This window comes from Musa acuminata, chromosome BXJ2-7, assembly GCF_036884655.1.
Source record: "Musa acuminata AAA Group cultivar baxijiao chromosome BXJ2-7, Cavendish_Baxijiao_AAA, whole genome shotgun sequence".
NCBI lineage: Eukaryota > Viridiplantae > Streptophyta > Magnoliopsida > Zingiberales > Musaceae > Musa > Musa acuminata.
In genome coordinates, this window is record NC_088344.1 from 29,897,411 (window position 1) to 29,913,715 (window position 16,305).

The window sequence follows — 16,305 nt, forward strand, 5'->3', positions numbered from 1 at the left end:
GGTATGATATTTGAAAGGCGTGAAATGTGAAGAACGGAGATGGCTCGGGCGGGCCACGTGGAGAACAGATATTGAATCCACGAGTGAAAGGTGGTAGTCGTTCGGAGGGCGACACGTGGAGGCAATTGTGGTGCCACGTTTTAGTCTGAGTTGTTGGATTACCGTGGTCGGCGACCGAGGAGTCATCATCGAGCAATCACGTGCGACGTACGTGGTCACGTGATATGACGTGGCTCAACTTTTTTGGTTGCTTGATTGCTCCATGATTGCGGTGGCCGAAACGGCAGTCAAGGTTGTTGAATTCGAAGATGTCGTGGAATCATCAGATCTACGACTCAGTTTGATGAACAATGAAGCTCAATACTGAAGCATCAATCAAAACCAAATATGAAAACAATGGCGTTATCTCTCTCCACCAGAAAATAAACAGAAAATGCAACAAGAGTAGATTACTCGCACAAAGCCAGACAACGTAAGGCCCGTCTCAGTTTAATCCACCAGCCTACTACTCATTGCAAGAACACGTGAACAAACTGAAAAAAGTAGATGGTCGTATACTTTTGCTGAACTTATGGGAAACAAGAAAAGATGGTAAGCACGAGAAGACGTGGTCGGCGCACCTACTAGCGACAATAAACACGTTTCAGGATTCAGTATCTATAATCTTGATCAAAGATCGGGTAGTTTTCGCTCCAGGATTTAGATTCTCTTTCAGCATGAGACACTCCCACGGTTTGCGCCTCCTCCAAAATGGTACGCTTGCTCCTAGATTTAGATGCTCTTTCAGACTGCAAATAAAGATTGTGTTAGACAAGGAAAATGTATTACTTATTGTACTTTCTCAAGATAAAGGAAAACTAAAAAGGATACCTAGAAGGAAGATGGTATTCGGGTCCAAGTAAAATGTCAATGAAGTGAGATAAGAACGTCCAGAAGACATTACAGCCGCCAAAAGAAATCTCGATCGATTGTTAAACATCAGAAATCGAGAAACATAAAGAATGTGATACTGACTAACAGTATTGTCTGCCTTCTGAAGCAAGATGAAGAATTTATCACATTAAAACTAGAGGAAGTTACTATGAACTGCATCCTGAAGCACATCAGAGGTTGATAACTTTACATTCAAGTCTTATCGGAAAAATATTCGACTAGAGGTGAAATCAATTGATGATGACAAAAAGTATGTATGGTTCAATTTGTTCTCGTCACGAAAACAGAAATTTGCTAAAGCAATAGTCTTGTTTAAGTTGAAATAGTAAAACACACTTAAGTTTCTACGATAGGTCCTACATTAAACAACGTTTTTAAGCATTGACACAGCCAAAAAAAAAAATTCAGATTAGAGAATTATGAAAAATTGCAATCACTGCATCAGAAAAACAAGAAAAAGCCAAAAGGGGTGAACCAGCGCGCAAAGCTACTGCCATGCAAGATTTAGGGGGGATCAATAACTTTATCATTGGAAGCAAGGAAAAACAACAACTAAAAAGGTTATCAATCAAGCATACCTTGCTTATTAGCTTTTCAAATGCTTCTGGTCCATTCTCTTCGATGTATCTCTCAGCAGCTGATAACAAATCATCTGGTTTGTCGAAAGTGTCCTTCTTTCCGGGGACATACCACACGTTTACTGTCTGATGGTTCACAAATAATGGCCTCACAAAATGTTGATAAACATAAGCGGCACCATTGAAGTAGGGCAAGACCAACCAGCAGCTCAACATCAATTTTGCGTATGACCAAAAGGGAATCCTACCCCACATGTGAATTGCAACAGAGATAGAAATATAAGTTGATGCCTTGTGTGAAACAAATTTATGCAGGATAGAAATGATAACACTGCTTGGATTTTATATGATCAAAACCCATACTAAGGGTATGAGTGATGCCACTCAGTGAGTCACAGTCCGTGCTGTAAGGACAGCACTGTAATAATCAGCATGATGAGAAGTAAGACTAGGACAAAATCAATTGACTGACAGCAATAAGAAAAGGCATTTCACAAAGTTAAGGAGAATCTGGCAACGTGACCATATAAAAGCAAAACGGTGCAAAAAAGACCACATCATGCACTAATTAATGTCAGGTGCCTACAAAGCATATTGATGATGTGCTAGTTGTTGCATAGTTTTCATGCTTGGTTAAAATAGTAAACTTGGTTTACTATTTGCTATATTGAATGTCAATTAATCTTCATCACAAGCAAAGGAATCCTGAAAAGATTAATATTTTAGCCATTATGTGGAAAGTTAAATTTTCTACAATCCAAAAGCAGCCTTCTGATGCATTACAGATGTATCGTTAGTAATAGAATTGTCACATTTTTAGAGTAAGATACTATGGCATTAGTCTCCGAATAAAAAGGTTCAAATGAATCAACATGCAAGTAATACTTCATCAGATTGAAAGTGCATGAACAATGGAGAACCAAGAATAGATGCCCAATAAAAAAGCACAAAGAATGAACAATCATCTGGTATCAGCTAAGAAGGAAAAAAGATCATGACTAACCATTCTAGTACTTTTGCAAAAGTAAGCTCAAACAGTGTGATAAATGAGTACAACACCCAATAAGTGAGCCATTGTTGGTCATCAACAGGAGATTTGGTTTCTATTGCTTTGACTGATGCATACCTGTCAAGATCTAGCAGAGCTGAATTCTGATTGAAAACTATAAAAGAAAAAAGTTCATATAAGTGTAAGGATCAAGTCAAAATTGCCACTTACAGTGGATATACAAGAGTTACGACTGGCCTGCAAATCAAAACCAGATAAAGTGCTTAACAATGCATAGAAAACAGGAATACAACCAGAATGTAACCATGTCAAATGAGAAATGCTTAGAACAAGTTAATATTTGTTTAAAGAAGAAATAGTCATTGTCTCAACACAACAGGTCAACAGATATATTCTTTAACCAGAAGACCTATAATGCTACATGTAAGCTGAAACATGTAGAAGACCAGGAGTGAATTTGAAGGTAGAAAGAAATGGGTAGAAGATGATATTGTCTTCTATAAGGATTTTAAGATTTGCGGTGATAGCAAATGATGCATTATAAAAAGTTGTGATAATCCACTATTGTGCTATAATCTAACATAAATCCATCACAATTCTAGGACTATATATATATATATATATATACATATATACATATATAAATATATATACATATGTATGTATGTATGTGTGTGTGTGTATATATATACATATATATATATATATATATATATATATATATATATATATATATATATATATATGTATGTATGTATATATATACATATATACATACACACACACACACACACACACACACACACACACACACACACACACACACACACACACACACACACACACACATACATACAACAGAAGTTGGGAGCCTAGGATCCTGCGATAAATTGTCAAAGTCTTTATTAGCTAGCGGACATCAACAGAAGTTTGTGAGATATATGATGTACACATGAATGGTTTGATCTACCCACCTTGTAAGTCAAATTGAAGTGACAAATAAATAAAAGCCTACTAAATCAAGGGTAACAAGGAAAATGGAATTGAAAAATTACAAGAAACTAATTATCCAAATCAAGTTAAAATAGAGAACATCAAAGCTTAATACGGTAGAACAAAAAACACATCGGGTAATCTCAGATGGGAATTTCCCAAAAGATTAGAAGGAGATTACATACAATATTTTCCAACTGATGTACAAATTCTACAAGAAAAAAAAAATGGAACGGTTCTAATTTTAAAAACAACAATTTCATAAGAAAAAGGAAGAGGCAACGGGAAGAAGGGTTTAGATAAGAGACGGCACGCAAAAGTGCCCGGACGTAAATTACAATATGAGAATTCTACAGCAATTGTGTCACAAAGAAAATTATTACAGAAGAATAACAGACCCCACAAGTTCTTCACAGCTAAACAAAGAATAATCTAATTAGGCAAAAGGGTGGCAGATGACTGAAATCTAAGAAAGAGGTCTTCGAATTGGTTGAAATCAAGAACAAGGAGAAAACCAACAGAACCATGAATCGCCCTAAAGATCGTATCGCATGCTTCAAGCGATGATATTCCAACAAGAAAAGCATCGATTTGGTGCAGGGAAATCCTACCCGGCAAGAACATCGAAGTTTTTGAACACCACCTTGAGGAAAGCACCCGATCCCATTCTCCTCTTCGATCCAAAACCCCCTCCTCTATCTCGCTCGCGCCTCTTCTATCTCTCTGTTTATTCCAGAGCCACGGAGGTCCTTTACCTTCTTCTCTCTCCTCTATTCAATGGCACGCATAGACACTTTTATGCGACCAAAGGATCTACCGTTGATTATAACTTATTTAAGCGTTCCTTCCCCACCGTCGTCCGTTTTGGCATTATAATTACATGCTGTGTTTCCGCTTCAACTATGAAATTTAATTTAATGTGACCGATTCGTTGTCACGTCGACGTACGAGAGTAGTTTTCTGGAGTTGGTCAGCGAACCCACCAGCTCGGTCCGATCCGAACCCATCGGACATCGGGTCGGACCATGGCATATCGATCGAACCGGAATTCACCAATTTTAACCGCAAGATGAAATGGGATTAGGCACAAAACTAATTTCTAAGGACCAAATTTAAAATACTGAAAATATTTGAAGAGATAGGAGACACATTCATCTCCAAGACATGTGACTGGCAGCTTGGTAGAAGAGGACAAATGACAATGGAACGAATTCACGATGACAGCAATCGAAACAGAAGGGATTAGGATTTCCCCATCTAAAAAAGGCTTGTCAATAAATCTCACTACTATATAAATCCATCTTGCAGGGACCTATCGAGAGGTGCTTCCGACAAAGATTTTGTTGCAGAAAAGAAGGCGTTGAAGAGTGGTTCGGCCTCGAGGATCTTCATCATCGATCATCGAGGATCAATTCCATCACGGTCAAATGAGTTTTGCCTCCTCAATCTGTGTGAGCCTGCTAGTGTGCGATCGGTCGTCTTCCCCATTAGATCTGAAGACCTGCATAAAACTAGTGAACTTGTCTCCAGACGCATGGAAGCGAAGATAAGGGACAAGAAGCAAAGGTACTCATAAAACAAGAAAGAAATGGTGATTGCATTATAGCACATTGACAAAGCTACGAAAACGTCATCCTGAATTCACACACAGAACATGGCTTGCATTTGTATGAGAGAAATTAAAATCAAAGGATCGAAAAGGAGACAAACGTAAGACATGAATGCATGCAAGGTTGGAGGACCGATCGAGATCTACGCGCCGGGCCTGCTCGACGTCCGAGTGCTTATTGTGGCCCCGACCGCATCGCTTGGGAGGTGTTCGGTGGCCGAGAAGTACTGTCTGGGGCTGCCATGATCCCTATGTGCCCCTCACCACCGCCACTACCACCGGGATGGAGACCCAGCTCCCGGCTTGGCAGAAGAGCCATGGAAGTAGGTGCCTTCATGAAATGTAGCCCACTGGATCCAGGTCCTCTAAACATGGTGCTGCTGCCCACCTGAGGGAATGCCCAGATTGGCTCGCCATCGCTTCCCCCACCACCTACCATACCTTGTGTGTTAGGGTTTGTCACCATCCACACAGTTCCTGGGATCCGACCGTGGCTTGCCTGGTTATGTTCTTCCATCTGATGCTGCTGTTGATGGTGAAACTCCGATTCCCACCAGCGCTTGGTAATGTTTCCGTTGTTGGCATCTGATGACGCGTGGAGCCCAACGCTACCGGAATTGAAGTTTAGGAGAACGGATGATGATGATGATGATGACGACGACGACCGCCAGTCGGAGGAGAAGTCCGAGCTGCCGACGTAGTCCCATATGCGCTGGTCAGTGAGTGGAGTGGTCGTGGTGTTGAAGTCAGGAGGAGTGGAGATGCTCGAGCCAGAGCGTCGTAGGGAGATGCCGAGGGATGTGAAATTGGCAGGGATGGTGCCACTGCCGGTGGCGGCGATGACAGCCGGCTCGGCCTGCTGTAGGAGCCACTCGATGGTCTGGCCGTCCGACTTGTGGCCGAGTTCGCGCGTCAGCTGGAACACGCGCGCCGCGCAGAGGGTGGGCATCCTGATGCGGCGGCCGCGGCCATCGACTTTGGTGTGCTGGTCCTTGGTGGAGCTCCGCTTAGGCGCCGGCTTTCTCGGGAGATCAGCGACGAGCTCATGGCCGCTGCCTCCCGCAGCGGGGTTGGGGGAGATAGCGAACGAGGCGTAGCCCGAGGTGGAGTACGAGTTCGCTTCCTTCTTTTCGAGAAGCTGGAGAGGGAAGTTTGGCCGTCGAGGTCCGCCTGCATCGCCCTCCATGTTTGGATCAAACCATGGCAGTGGAATATGGACTCTGAGGCTTTATGAGTGGTGGGAACGAGAACAGTCCGAACGACTAGTGTCTTTGGAATAACTCCAAGAACAAAGAAATATAAAGGCTCTGATTGTTCAAAGTGACAGATGGTGGATCTAAAGGAGCAGCTGAGAGACTCAACTTAACTCGGGCAGTGACGAGAACAGAGAAATTGATGGATGAAACGGGCGATAGGGTTCATGTCATGTTATGCACAGGAGAGAGTGGTGAGAATAAGGGAGAAAACTTCAAGCAACAAATGGAATGAGTGAACATTACATGGTGGAATGCAGTGCAATTGAGGGACCGCTTCAGCATGCATGCATGCTTTTGTTCTCTCTTTAACTTTTTCTACCTCCTCATTTCACTATCATCCCTTCGACTTTTGTTACTCCACATGCAGTTCTCTTTATCATTCAATCCTCCAGGTTAAAAACCCAGCTGGGACTGCAAAGGAAAGATGATTGTGTCGGTCCTCTCTCTCCTGCACAAACCACTCTCCTTTCACTAACTATCATGGTTGGATCCCCGGATGTGTCCTCCGAATCCTCTCCCTAGTAGTGTTGCCGAGCTCCTCTTTCATGGCTAGTCTCTTGCTCAAAATTTTAGGGCATAGCTTCGCTTGCTTTGTACTGCTTTTGAGCTAAACCTTTTGCTCCTCATCCTCTCTCCTAATGATTTTTCTGTAACTAGAGCTGGGTGAAATAGTTCCATGACGTACATCTAATAATTAAAGCATCAACATGCACTCAATGTCCATGGTGGTACCTTTCTTGTGCCAAATAATAGGAGACAAGTGCATGTTATGGAGAAACAGCATTTGGCATTATAGGGTGAGTGTTGGTGACTGAATGCATGATGTGTTCATCACTCACCTGGTGAAGAGACTGATTGAGGTGGGCATGAATCCATGTAAAAAAAACTTACCCAATCAAAGAAAAACTTGTAGACCTGCAGCATTTGTGTACTTGATTCTGGTGGTTGACAATGTTCACCAAGCAATGGAATCAAAGCCAGCAAGGGTGGTAATGTATAAGACTGCAGAAAACTGGGCTATGTAATCATCAGGTTCTCTTTGTTTAAAGTGCATGTCACTGGAAAATAAAGGTGTGATTTGGAATCATTACAAAGGCTTCAAAAGGACAGAAGGAAGGGGGGAATGAACGAGAGGGCAATGTATTTTTTATAGCTTTTAAGACAAGTTAAACTATAGATAGATTCTTGCTGTGCCTTCTTTGAAGGGTTAAGGCATTTGGAGGAGCTCTTCAGGGGGGGCATGAACCAGAATTCATGGCTGAGCAGGGATGGTGGGCAAAGTAAAGGAAGAAGGAAAGGCTTTTTCAAAGTCAAAACCATCAGCTAATTTGGCCCATATAAAAAAAAATATCACACAGACAAATTCAATAACAAAGTGAAGAACAAACAGGATTTCATTGGACATGTAAAACAATTATATGATTGATAATAAGATAATCTATAGTTGCACTTCCCCACAAAATGTTCCAAGATGTGAAGAAGGTTGGATAAGAATAAAGGACACTGACACGAAAAGCTGGATAGTTAAGCAAATACCTTATCTCATATGTAAGAGTGGATTTGGTAGGCAAGTTTTGTAGGCTGGATAGAAATAGAAACTTCACCTTCTGCCCTGTATGACAGAAAGGTGAATTCCCCAGTTCTACAAGCAAAAATTTCAGCTGGTCAATTAGCCAGCTAGAGCAGCTCAGAAGTTCCACATTAGTTTTATTCATATGGTATCAAAGATGATGAGATATATTCGGAGTATAATTTGATAGTACCCATTTGAAAAGTTAATATTGAAGAATATTATAACATCATCATATATTTATTTTTTATTTTTTGAAAGGATAAGTGACATGACAGTATTTAAGTTAAAGACTTTGCGATAAACTATCAAAATCTTTACTAGCTAAACTAACTCTTACCTTTCATGTTTAGCTTAAAACTAATAACTTATGTCCAATTGTAATCCTACTAGTGACACAATTGTCGCCAACAAGGCATAATTAATTTTGAAAACATAGAATGACGTAGGGTGATTTTAATATAAATGTGTTTGTATCGTAATTTCACAAACAATAGTGTGTGCAAATTTTAATTTTATTTTGACTAAGTCAAGGTTCATATATATTTTTTGTTACATTATTTAGAACACAATACATTTTAAGTCTGAAAGTGCAATTAGAATTTTGAGTCACTAATTTAATTGATGAGATTTAGCAATCTACAGTTAATTGGGCCGGCCCAACTATCTGTCTGCTTAAGCCCGTTCTATGGACCATTTCTTGATTCCATTGGAGCCGATCACCATATCAGCGACGGTGGATTGCGAAACAATGCCGAAACCTATAACAAATAGCGATTGATTCACTTCGTGTTGCTCTCTTGCTCGCTCGTCTTCGAGCCCTCTGCATTTCCCGACTGAAACCCTAACCTGCGATCGAGAGACGCATCGTTTCGTTCGCCACCGGCGGTCGGTCGATCGGCTCAAGGTATCGGTTCCGGCGCCACCGGAGGCGGTCTTTGCCGCGCGATTTGTGGGGGCGAAAAAGGGTCGGTACTCGTGGTTTGCCGCTGTGGCGAGGATGAGCGCCCAGAAGAAGCGGACCTTTAAGATCGAGGCGTTCAAGCACCGGGTGGAGCTCGATCCCAAGTACGCTGAGCGAACATGGAAGGTGTTGGAGCATGCGATCCACGAGATTTACAACCACAACGCTAGCGGCCTCAGCTTCGAGGAGCTCTATAGGTCGACAACGATCTCCTTGCTCTCTGATTCATCCCCGTCTCTCTTTGTTACTGAATCGTCTTTTTGTGTGTAAATTGGATCCTTTAGCTTATATAGAATTAGATTGAAACCATAGTCTTTTGTTCTGTAGATATGATTTAAATCTCTAATTTCCTGGTAATTTAATTCGGTTATGCTTTCCTCTCTTTTGCCAAAGAATGGAAGCTCGAGGTTTCTCAAGTATATACTAGTTTGGAGTTTTAGTTTTGAGGATGATTAAAGGCGAGATGGATGTTTCTGTCTTATTTCTATATAATTACTCTTTGTATTCCTTAACCATAAAGGTATACGGTGAGCTTGGAAACCTGTGCTAGAATATAAGCAACTGTTCTTTCTGTGCTCAAGTTCAGACCACGGAGGTGAATTATGTGTAGCCATATCCTGAAATTGGCCGGGGTGTTATCATTGACTGGGGTGTTATTTGTTGATTAAGTCATTACATGGGCATATTAGTTCATGTTAGATGACTGACTCAGCCGGTAAAATTTCGAGTTAGGCAACAAAACTTAGAATCTGTACTCTGCACTACAAAATCTTAGCCTCTTTAGTTTCTACAGAAAGAACTGCAGATTGTTCAAGAGGAAAAAAGTATACTTTCTTGTGTGGTATGCTTTTGCATGTTAGCTTTGATTATGGTTAACTGATTTTGGTTCCTGCTTGATTTTTAATGCATCTATGCATTTAAATCAGAGTTAAAGGTGCATTTGGGAAAACATTTGAAATGCGAATTGAGGGTCCAATGCACATTTCAAATATAAATTGGTGTTTGATAATTTTTTTTAAAATCATATTTGGCTTGGATGTAGCATTGCAAATGCTCAAATATAATATTAGCATTTCAGTATTTGTGGGATGCTTTTTTTTTTTTTTAATTTCTCAAAGTACTCTGTAATATTCTCTAAAATCACAAGATTACCACTATATAATAGAAATCCTTATCCTTATTTTTTCTCCTCTTCTCTCAAAAACCAACATGATTTATGTATTATATAGGGTGAAAATTTTCATTTATATGATTATTTATTTATTTGTTTATTATATATCTGGAGCATACGAATTTTTTTTTTAAATTACGTTCATTTATTTATTAACATATTAATTTAAATAAAAAATGTATTCACTTTTGGAAAAAATTTAAAAATGTAAGTAGGGTAAATTTTTGACATATTAATTCAATGGACTATTGAAATATAATTTTTCCAGACAACATTAATGTTAATGTATATTTAAAATACAGTTTTCATCTATTGTTTATCAAACACTCAAAGCATGCCAGAACTGCACATTCACTCAAAACCCTTTTTTCCAAATGCATATTAAACATACAAATGTATTCCCAAATGCACCCTAAGTCAGTTTGAAACTTATTTTAAGTGGAGAAAGCCTTGTTATGGTATATGTTAAAATCATCTTAGGTCCTGGTCCTAATCTAATTTTACCATTTTGGAAGGTACTTATAATGGATTTTCATATTAACATTGTAAAAGAGGTCAAATGCATTTAATTTTGGATCTTCTTCAACTTAAATATTGGAGTTCAGTTGGTTGTGAGTCAACTTCCTTTGATAAGTTTGGGAGACTGGTCCTAATTAGTTGTTTTAGGAAAGGGGACCATGGGCCTATATCCTCAGATTTATGTCTTTGTGAACATATAATTTTGGTCCATTAAGTTTTCATAAAAGTGGGTTTTTGAGTTCATGAAGCAGATAGGTCCTCTTCTTGTTTCCTTTCGGTTAGTGTTTTCTGTTACCTTGTTTATTTTGTATCCCTTATTTATGTATCTTTCTGTTTTGCTTGAATGTTATACCAATGTCTCTTTCTCTTTGTTTATCACCAACTGGCCTATAACTCTGTTTGATCCAAATCACTGACCAAAATACTTAAGCTGAAATTATCCTAGTACACTCATCAAACCTTTATAAGTCAATCTTAGTCTTTGCTCACTTCCAATGTGGAACTAATTAGGGGTGTTACATTGTTAGTTCTTGATCCCTTTTGTCTTCATATGTTTACTGATAACCTACAGAAATCTTGCAGCAGTTGTTTAGTAAACAGTCAAGCAACCACTACTAGTTGTTTAGCCACACTAGTTGTTGCATTTATTTGTAGTGATCTACTTCCTGTCTGCCAAATTACTTACATATATAAGAGTGGAACATGCATGAGATGACAAAAGAAGTTGAATTATATTCAGTTTCTGATTAATGTGATTGTTAGGACATGAACTTTGGGGTGCCTTCACATCTATGCAATAATCCTTTTAGAATATAGATGAGGACTGAAAACAAGTCAGGAAATCAAAACAATTTCTAGATGATCATATCAAATGCAGGGTTGATTGTTGATGAATCTCTAACAAAGTAGATGTGGAACAAACTCCAGCAATCAAATAATCTATCTAGGAAGAATGATGAAACAACAAAAGAAGTTGAATTATATTCAGTTTCTGATTAATGTGATTGTTAGGACATGAACTTTGGGGTGCCTTCACATCTATGCAATAATCCTTTTAGAATATAGATGAGGACTGAAAACAAGTCAGGAAATCAAAACAATTTCTAGATGATCATATCAAATGCAGGGTTGATTGTTGATGAATCTCTAACAAAGTAGATGTGGAACAAACTCCAGGAATCAAATAATCTATCTAGGAAGAATGATGAAACAACAAAAGAAGTTGAATTATATTCAGTTTCTGATTAATGTGATTGTTAGGACATGAACTTTCGGGTGCCTTCACATCTATGCAAGAATCCTTTTAGAATATACATGAGGACTGAAAGCAAGTCAGGAAATGAAAATAATTTCTAGATGATCATATCAAATGCAGGGTTGATTGTTGATGAATCTCTAAAAAGTAGATGTGGAACAAACTCCAGCAATCAAATAAACTATCTAGGAAGAATGATGAAATAGACTTGTAGCATAAGTAAAAGACTGGAGAAGCTTTGCCCAGAAAATATCATTGCTTCTGATCTTATACATATAATTGCCAAAGCATTCTCAGAAGTTGGCAAAAGATGTCAGAAGTTGCTTTAGCATTGCTCATTAAGAGATGTTTTAATTATGGTGTTAATGTTTTTCATTGGTCAAACAATAAAGAGCCATACTGCAGTGAATTTGTGATGTGTTCATAGGGAGTAATCTGACAAGATCTATGCAGTAAATGCAGCCAGGGTTTATGTTCAGGATGATTTGGTCAGTTTGAGTCATTCAAAAAATTTTTAGATTAGATATAGGTTAGAGTCATATCAGGTTTTGGTGAAGTTTTACTAATTTAGACAGAATATTCACAATTTTTGTTTACTGTTAGTAATGGTCAAACACTCAAATTTGCTGCATTTATATCCTTTTATAACTTACAACAAGAGTCTAATTGATTTAGCAATCACTTGACTTTCTTTGAACCAAGTAGTCCTAGAACTTATTCAGTAATATTCTTTTAGAAAGCGAACTAATCCAGTGGAGACAAAAACTGCATTCAATTGAAGCCATCAGCATATTTTATGTTTTGTTAAGATGGGTCTCCTATTAGAGATCTACTTTTTTTTCGAGGGGGAGTATTACACCCAAGCGAACAAGGGTGATTAAATAAAGATAATTAAATTAAATTTAGTTATCTCTTAGGCTTACAGGTATGTTTATTTATGTTAATACAGTACTACAATACTAGCAAATAACTCTGTACAAGAGCGAGGTTGCTGCTGCTGCTGAAGTAATGTTGTTTGCTGCATTGGCAGTATGAAGTTCACAAATACTTCTATATTGTAGAAAAACTACTGTTGCTGGAGCAAAGTTGCTGTTGCTGCTGTAGTAATACTAAGCTAGCCCATATCTCTGTATAGGAGTGAAGCTGTCACTGGTGGTGTAACATGCTGTGGTGTAACATCTGCCCTGACCTAAATATAAATCTCAAAACCATTGTATTATTAATTTTAAAAAACTAAAAATACATAAGAATTTATTGGGTCAGGAACTGGTATTGTCTGGAACCTGGCCGTACTGCCATATGGTATAGTACAATACTAATACTGTACCATATTGCAGATGATAGGTCGTACGGGTCTGAGTTTTTAATGTTTGTTTTGTTTTTATAACTACAGTGCACTGGACTTCTGTTTTTCTTCTTTTATGTTCCTTCAGTACATGCCGATTGACTGCTAAAACTTAGGCCAATAGACCTATTCACACCCTTAAGTTGCCCACCAGCTGAAATTTTAACTTCACCTTGAATATGTTGAATTTGTGGTACGTCTACATTTCAAGGCATCATGAACCTGGATGCTAGTATATTGTAGGGTATTTGACGATGATTTATCTTTCCAAAATCATCTAATTGTCTGACTGACTGAGTTTGGCAGTCATTGTTTTAGTGGTCATTTAAATCTGTGGGTGTTTCGATCCATGATTAAAGTGGATATTTCATTTCCTTCCGAGAAATCTTGAAAGTTCTCTCTCTTACATTAGCTTATTTTCTTCTGCTCCAGAGCGATTTTTTTTATTTCTTGAACCACAATTAGCAAAAGACCCTATTTTTAGCCTCATTTGCTTTCTTAAATTTTCTGTTTTTCTTGCTGGCTAAGATATAATGTATTTCATTTGCTAGTATGCCAGATAGTTAAAGTTGTTCTTATCATGATTCTTCTGTGTTCAAACCCAAGTTTTTGATATTTTAGTTTCTCTTTTTTTCAGGAATGCTTACAATATGGTTCTGCACAAGTATGGGGAAAAGCTCTATTCTGGACTTGTAACCACCATGTCAGGGCATCTAAAAGAAATTGCAAAATCAATAGAAGATTCTCAGGGTGGTTTGTTTTTAGAGGAGCTCGACAGAAAATGGGGAGACCACAACAAGGCATTGCAGATGATCCGAGACATACTGATGTACATGGATAGGACATTTGTTCCCGGTAATCACAAGACACCTGTTCATGAGCTTGGACTCAATCTCTGGAGGGATAATATTATACGTTCCGGCAAAATCCAAACTAGGTTGCTGGATACACTCCTTGATCTCATACATAGGGAGAGAACAGGTGAGGTAATAAATAGAAGTTTGATGAGGAATATAACAAAAATGCTAATGGATCTTGGATCTTCAGTGTATCAAGAAGATTTTGAGAAACCATTTTTAGAGGTTTCAGCTAGCTTTTACAGTGGCGAGTCCCAGCAACTCATTGAGTGCTGTGATTGTGGTGAGTACCTCAGGAAAGCTGAGAGACGTCTTACTGAAGAGATGGAGAGGGTCTCTCACTACTTAGATGTCAAAAGTGAAGTGAAAATAACCAGTGTGGTGGAAGGAGAGATGATTGCTAACCACATGCAGAGACTGGTCCACATGGAGAATTCTGGTCTTGTGAATATGCTTGTAGATGACAGATACGAAGACTTGAGCAGAATGTACAACTTGTTCCGTCGAGTCCCTGATGGGCTGTCAACTGTTAGAGACGTGATGACTTCCCACCTAAGAGAAACCGGAAAGCAGTTGGTAAGTGACCCTGAGAGATTGAAGGACCCAGTAGACTTTGTACAACATCTTTTGGATGAGAAGGATAAGTATGATAAGATAATCAGCAAAGCATTCAACAACGACAAGTCGTTCCAAAATGCTTTAAACTCTTCATTTGAGTACTTCATTAACCTAAACAACAGGTCTCCTGAGTTCATATCCCTCTACGTTGATGATAAGCTTCGGAAAGGGCTCAAGGGAGCAAGTGAAGAGGATGTAGAGGTAGTCCTTGACAAAGTGATGATGCTGTTCCGGTATTTGCAGGAGAAGGATGTATTTGAGAAATACTACAAACAACACCTGGCAAAGCGGCTTCTTTCAGGAAAAACTGCTTCTGATGATGCAGAGAGAAGTATGATTGTTAAGCTCAAGACAGAATGTGGGTATCAGTTCACTTCCAAATTGGAAGGTATGTTTACGGACATGAAAACCTCTGTAGACACTATGCAAGGATTCTATGCTAATCAGTATTCTGAGACTGGAGATGGTCCGACCCTTGCTGTGCAAGTTCTCACAACCGGTTCATGGCCAACACAGCCTAGTGCACCTTGCAACCTTCCAGCTGAAATTCTAGGAATATGCGACAAGTTTCGAACATATTATCTTGGAACTCATACCGGACGTAGATTGACATGGCAAACAAATATGGGCACAGCTGATATCAAGGCAACCTTTGGCAAGGGTCAGAAGCACGAGCTGAATGTTTCGACTTACCAAATGTGCATTCTGATGCTGTTCAATTCTGCAGATCAGTTGACATACAGAGAAATAGAACAGGCAACAGAAATCCCAGCTCCAGATCTGAAGCGTTGTCTTCAGTCTCTTGCTTGTGTCAAGGGTAAAAATGTCCTGCGCAAGGAGCCAATGAGCAAGGACATTGCTGAAGATGATGCCTTCTATTTCAATGACAAATTTACAAGCAAATTCATCAAGGTGAAGATAGGGACTGTGGCAGCACAAAAGGAGTCCGAGCCAGAGAAGCAGGAGACTCGCCAGAGAGTAGAAGAAGACAGAAAACCTCAGATTGAAGCTGCCATCGTGAGGATTATGAAATCCAGAAGGGTATTAGATCATAACACCATTGTAACAGAGGTCACGTCCCAATTGCAATCACGCTTCCTGCCAAATCCAGTTGTCATTAAAAAGAGAATAGAGTCTCTCATCGAGCGGGAGTTTTTAGAAAGGGATAAAACCGACAGGAAACTATATCGATATCTTGCTTGAGTGCTATTTGATGTCTCCTGTGGATGGAGGAGGCCTTACTCTCTGATTTGCATGTAATTGATCTGCAAATTCCTGCTTGTGTGTTCCTATGAATGCTTCTTCTCATGTTGTTTATCTATGCTTCTGATCTATTGCGAAAGTTTCTGAATTCTAGTTTCTTCTCCTACGTTCTTCCTAAGATTATTAGGCTTACTTTTGCTGGATCCTTCTATTGCTTCTACTTTATATTTGCACCCGTGTACGTGTGTGATGTGGTGGAGAGGAGGTTGATATTGCTTCTCGACTAATTTCATTTGTTGAAATTTAGATCCACTTTTACTACTACTTTGCAATGCGCAAGTCACTTTCACTTCCCTTTTCTCTCTGTTGAAATTTCTACGACTGATCCACATCTTGTTTAGTGGATAGTCCTTTATATTGGATAA

The 16,305-nt window shown here is 39.1% G+C and overlaps 3 protein-coding genes across 3 annotated transcripts; 1 reads left to right on the top strand and 2 right to left on the bottom strand.

Moving 5' to 3' along the window:
- Positions 1–388: 388 nt before the first annotated feature.
- On the bottom strand, positions 389–4,253 carry LOC103992126 (HVA22-like protein a). Its single transcript, XM_009411719.3, has 5 exons — positions 4,125–4,253; positions 2,731–2,757; positions 2,515–2,637; positions 1,512–1,755; positions 389–788 (listed from the first exon to the last, which is right to left on the bottom strand). The coding sequence occupies exons 1-5, from the start codon at positions 4,178–4,180 to the stop codon at positions 651–653; spliced, it is 588 nt and encodes a 195-aa protein (XP_009409994.1). The 5' UTR covers positions 4,181–4,253; the 3' UTR covers positions 389–650.
- Positions 4,254–4,781: 528 nt separating this feature from the next.
- On the bottom strand, positions 4,782–6,536 carry LOC135616192 (transcription factor TCP15-like). Its single transcript, XM_065115381.1, has one exon. It carries the CDS (start codon positions 6,306–6,308, stop codon positions 5,298–5,300), a length of 1,011 nt encoding a protein of 336 aa, XP_064971453.1. The 5' UTR covers positions 6,309–6,536; the 3' UTR covers positions 4,782–5,297.
- Positions 6,537–8,678: 2,142 nt separating this feature from the next.
- On the top strand, positions 8,679–16,033 carry LOC103992128 (cullin-3B). Its single transcript, XM_009411722.3, has 2 exons — positions 8,679–9,109; positions 13,840–16,033. Exons 1-2 carry the CDS (start codon positions 8,949–8,951, stop codon positions 15,878–15,880), a joined length of 2,202 nt encoding a protein of 733 aa, XP_009409997.2. The 5' UTR covers positions 8,679–8,948; the 3' UTR covers positions 15,881–16,033.
- Positions 16,034–16,305: the final 272 nt, after the last annotated feature.

Coding starts and splice junctions, on each gene's coding strand:
- LOC103992126 (XM_009411719.3), bottom strand. CDS start 4,180: ATGGGATCGGGTGCTTTCCTCAAGGTGGTGTTCAAAAACTTCGATGTT. Junction 1,756..2,514: donor TTTGCAAAAGTACTAGAATG/GTTAGTCATGAT, acceptor CATGTGGGGTAG/GATTCCCTTTTGGTCATACG. Junction 789..1,511: donor TTGAAAAGCTAATAAGCAAG/GTATGCTTGATT, acceptor CTTTATTTGCAG/TCTGAAAGAGCATCTAAATC.
- LOC135616192 (XM_065115381.1), bottom strand. CDS start 6,308: ATGGAGGGCGATGCAGGCGGACCTCGACGGCCAAACTTCCCTCTCCAG.
- LOC103992128 (XM_009411722.3), top strand. CDS start 8,949: ATGAGCGCCCAGAAGAAGCGGACCTTTAAGATCGAGGCGTTCAAGCAC. Junction 9,110..13,839: donor AGCTTCGAGGAGCTCTATAG/GTCGACAACGAT, acceptor TCTTTTTTTCAG/GAATGCTTACAATATGGTTC.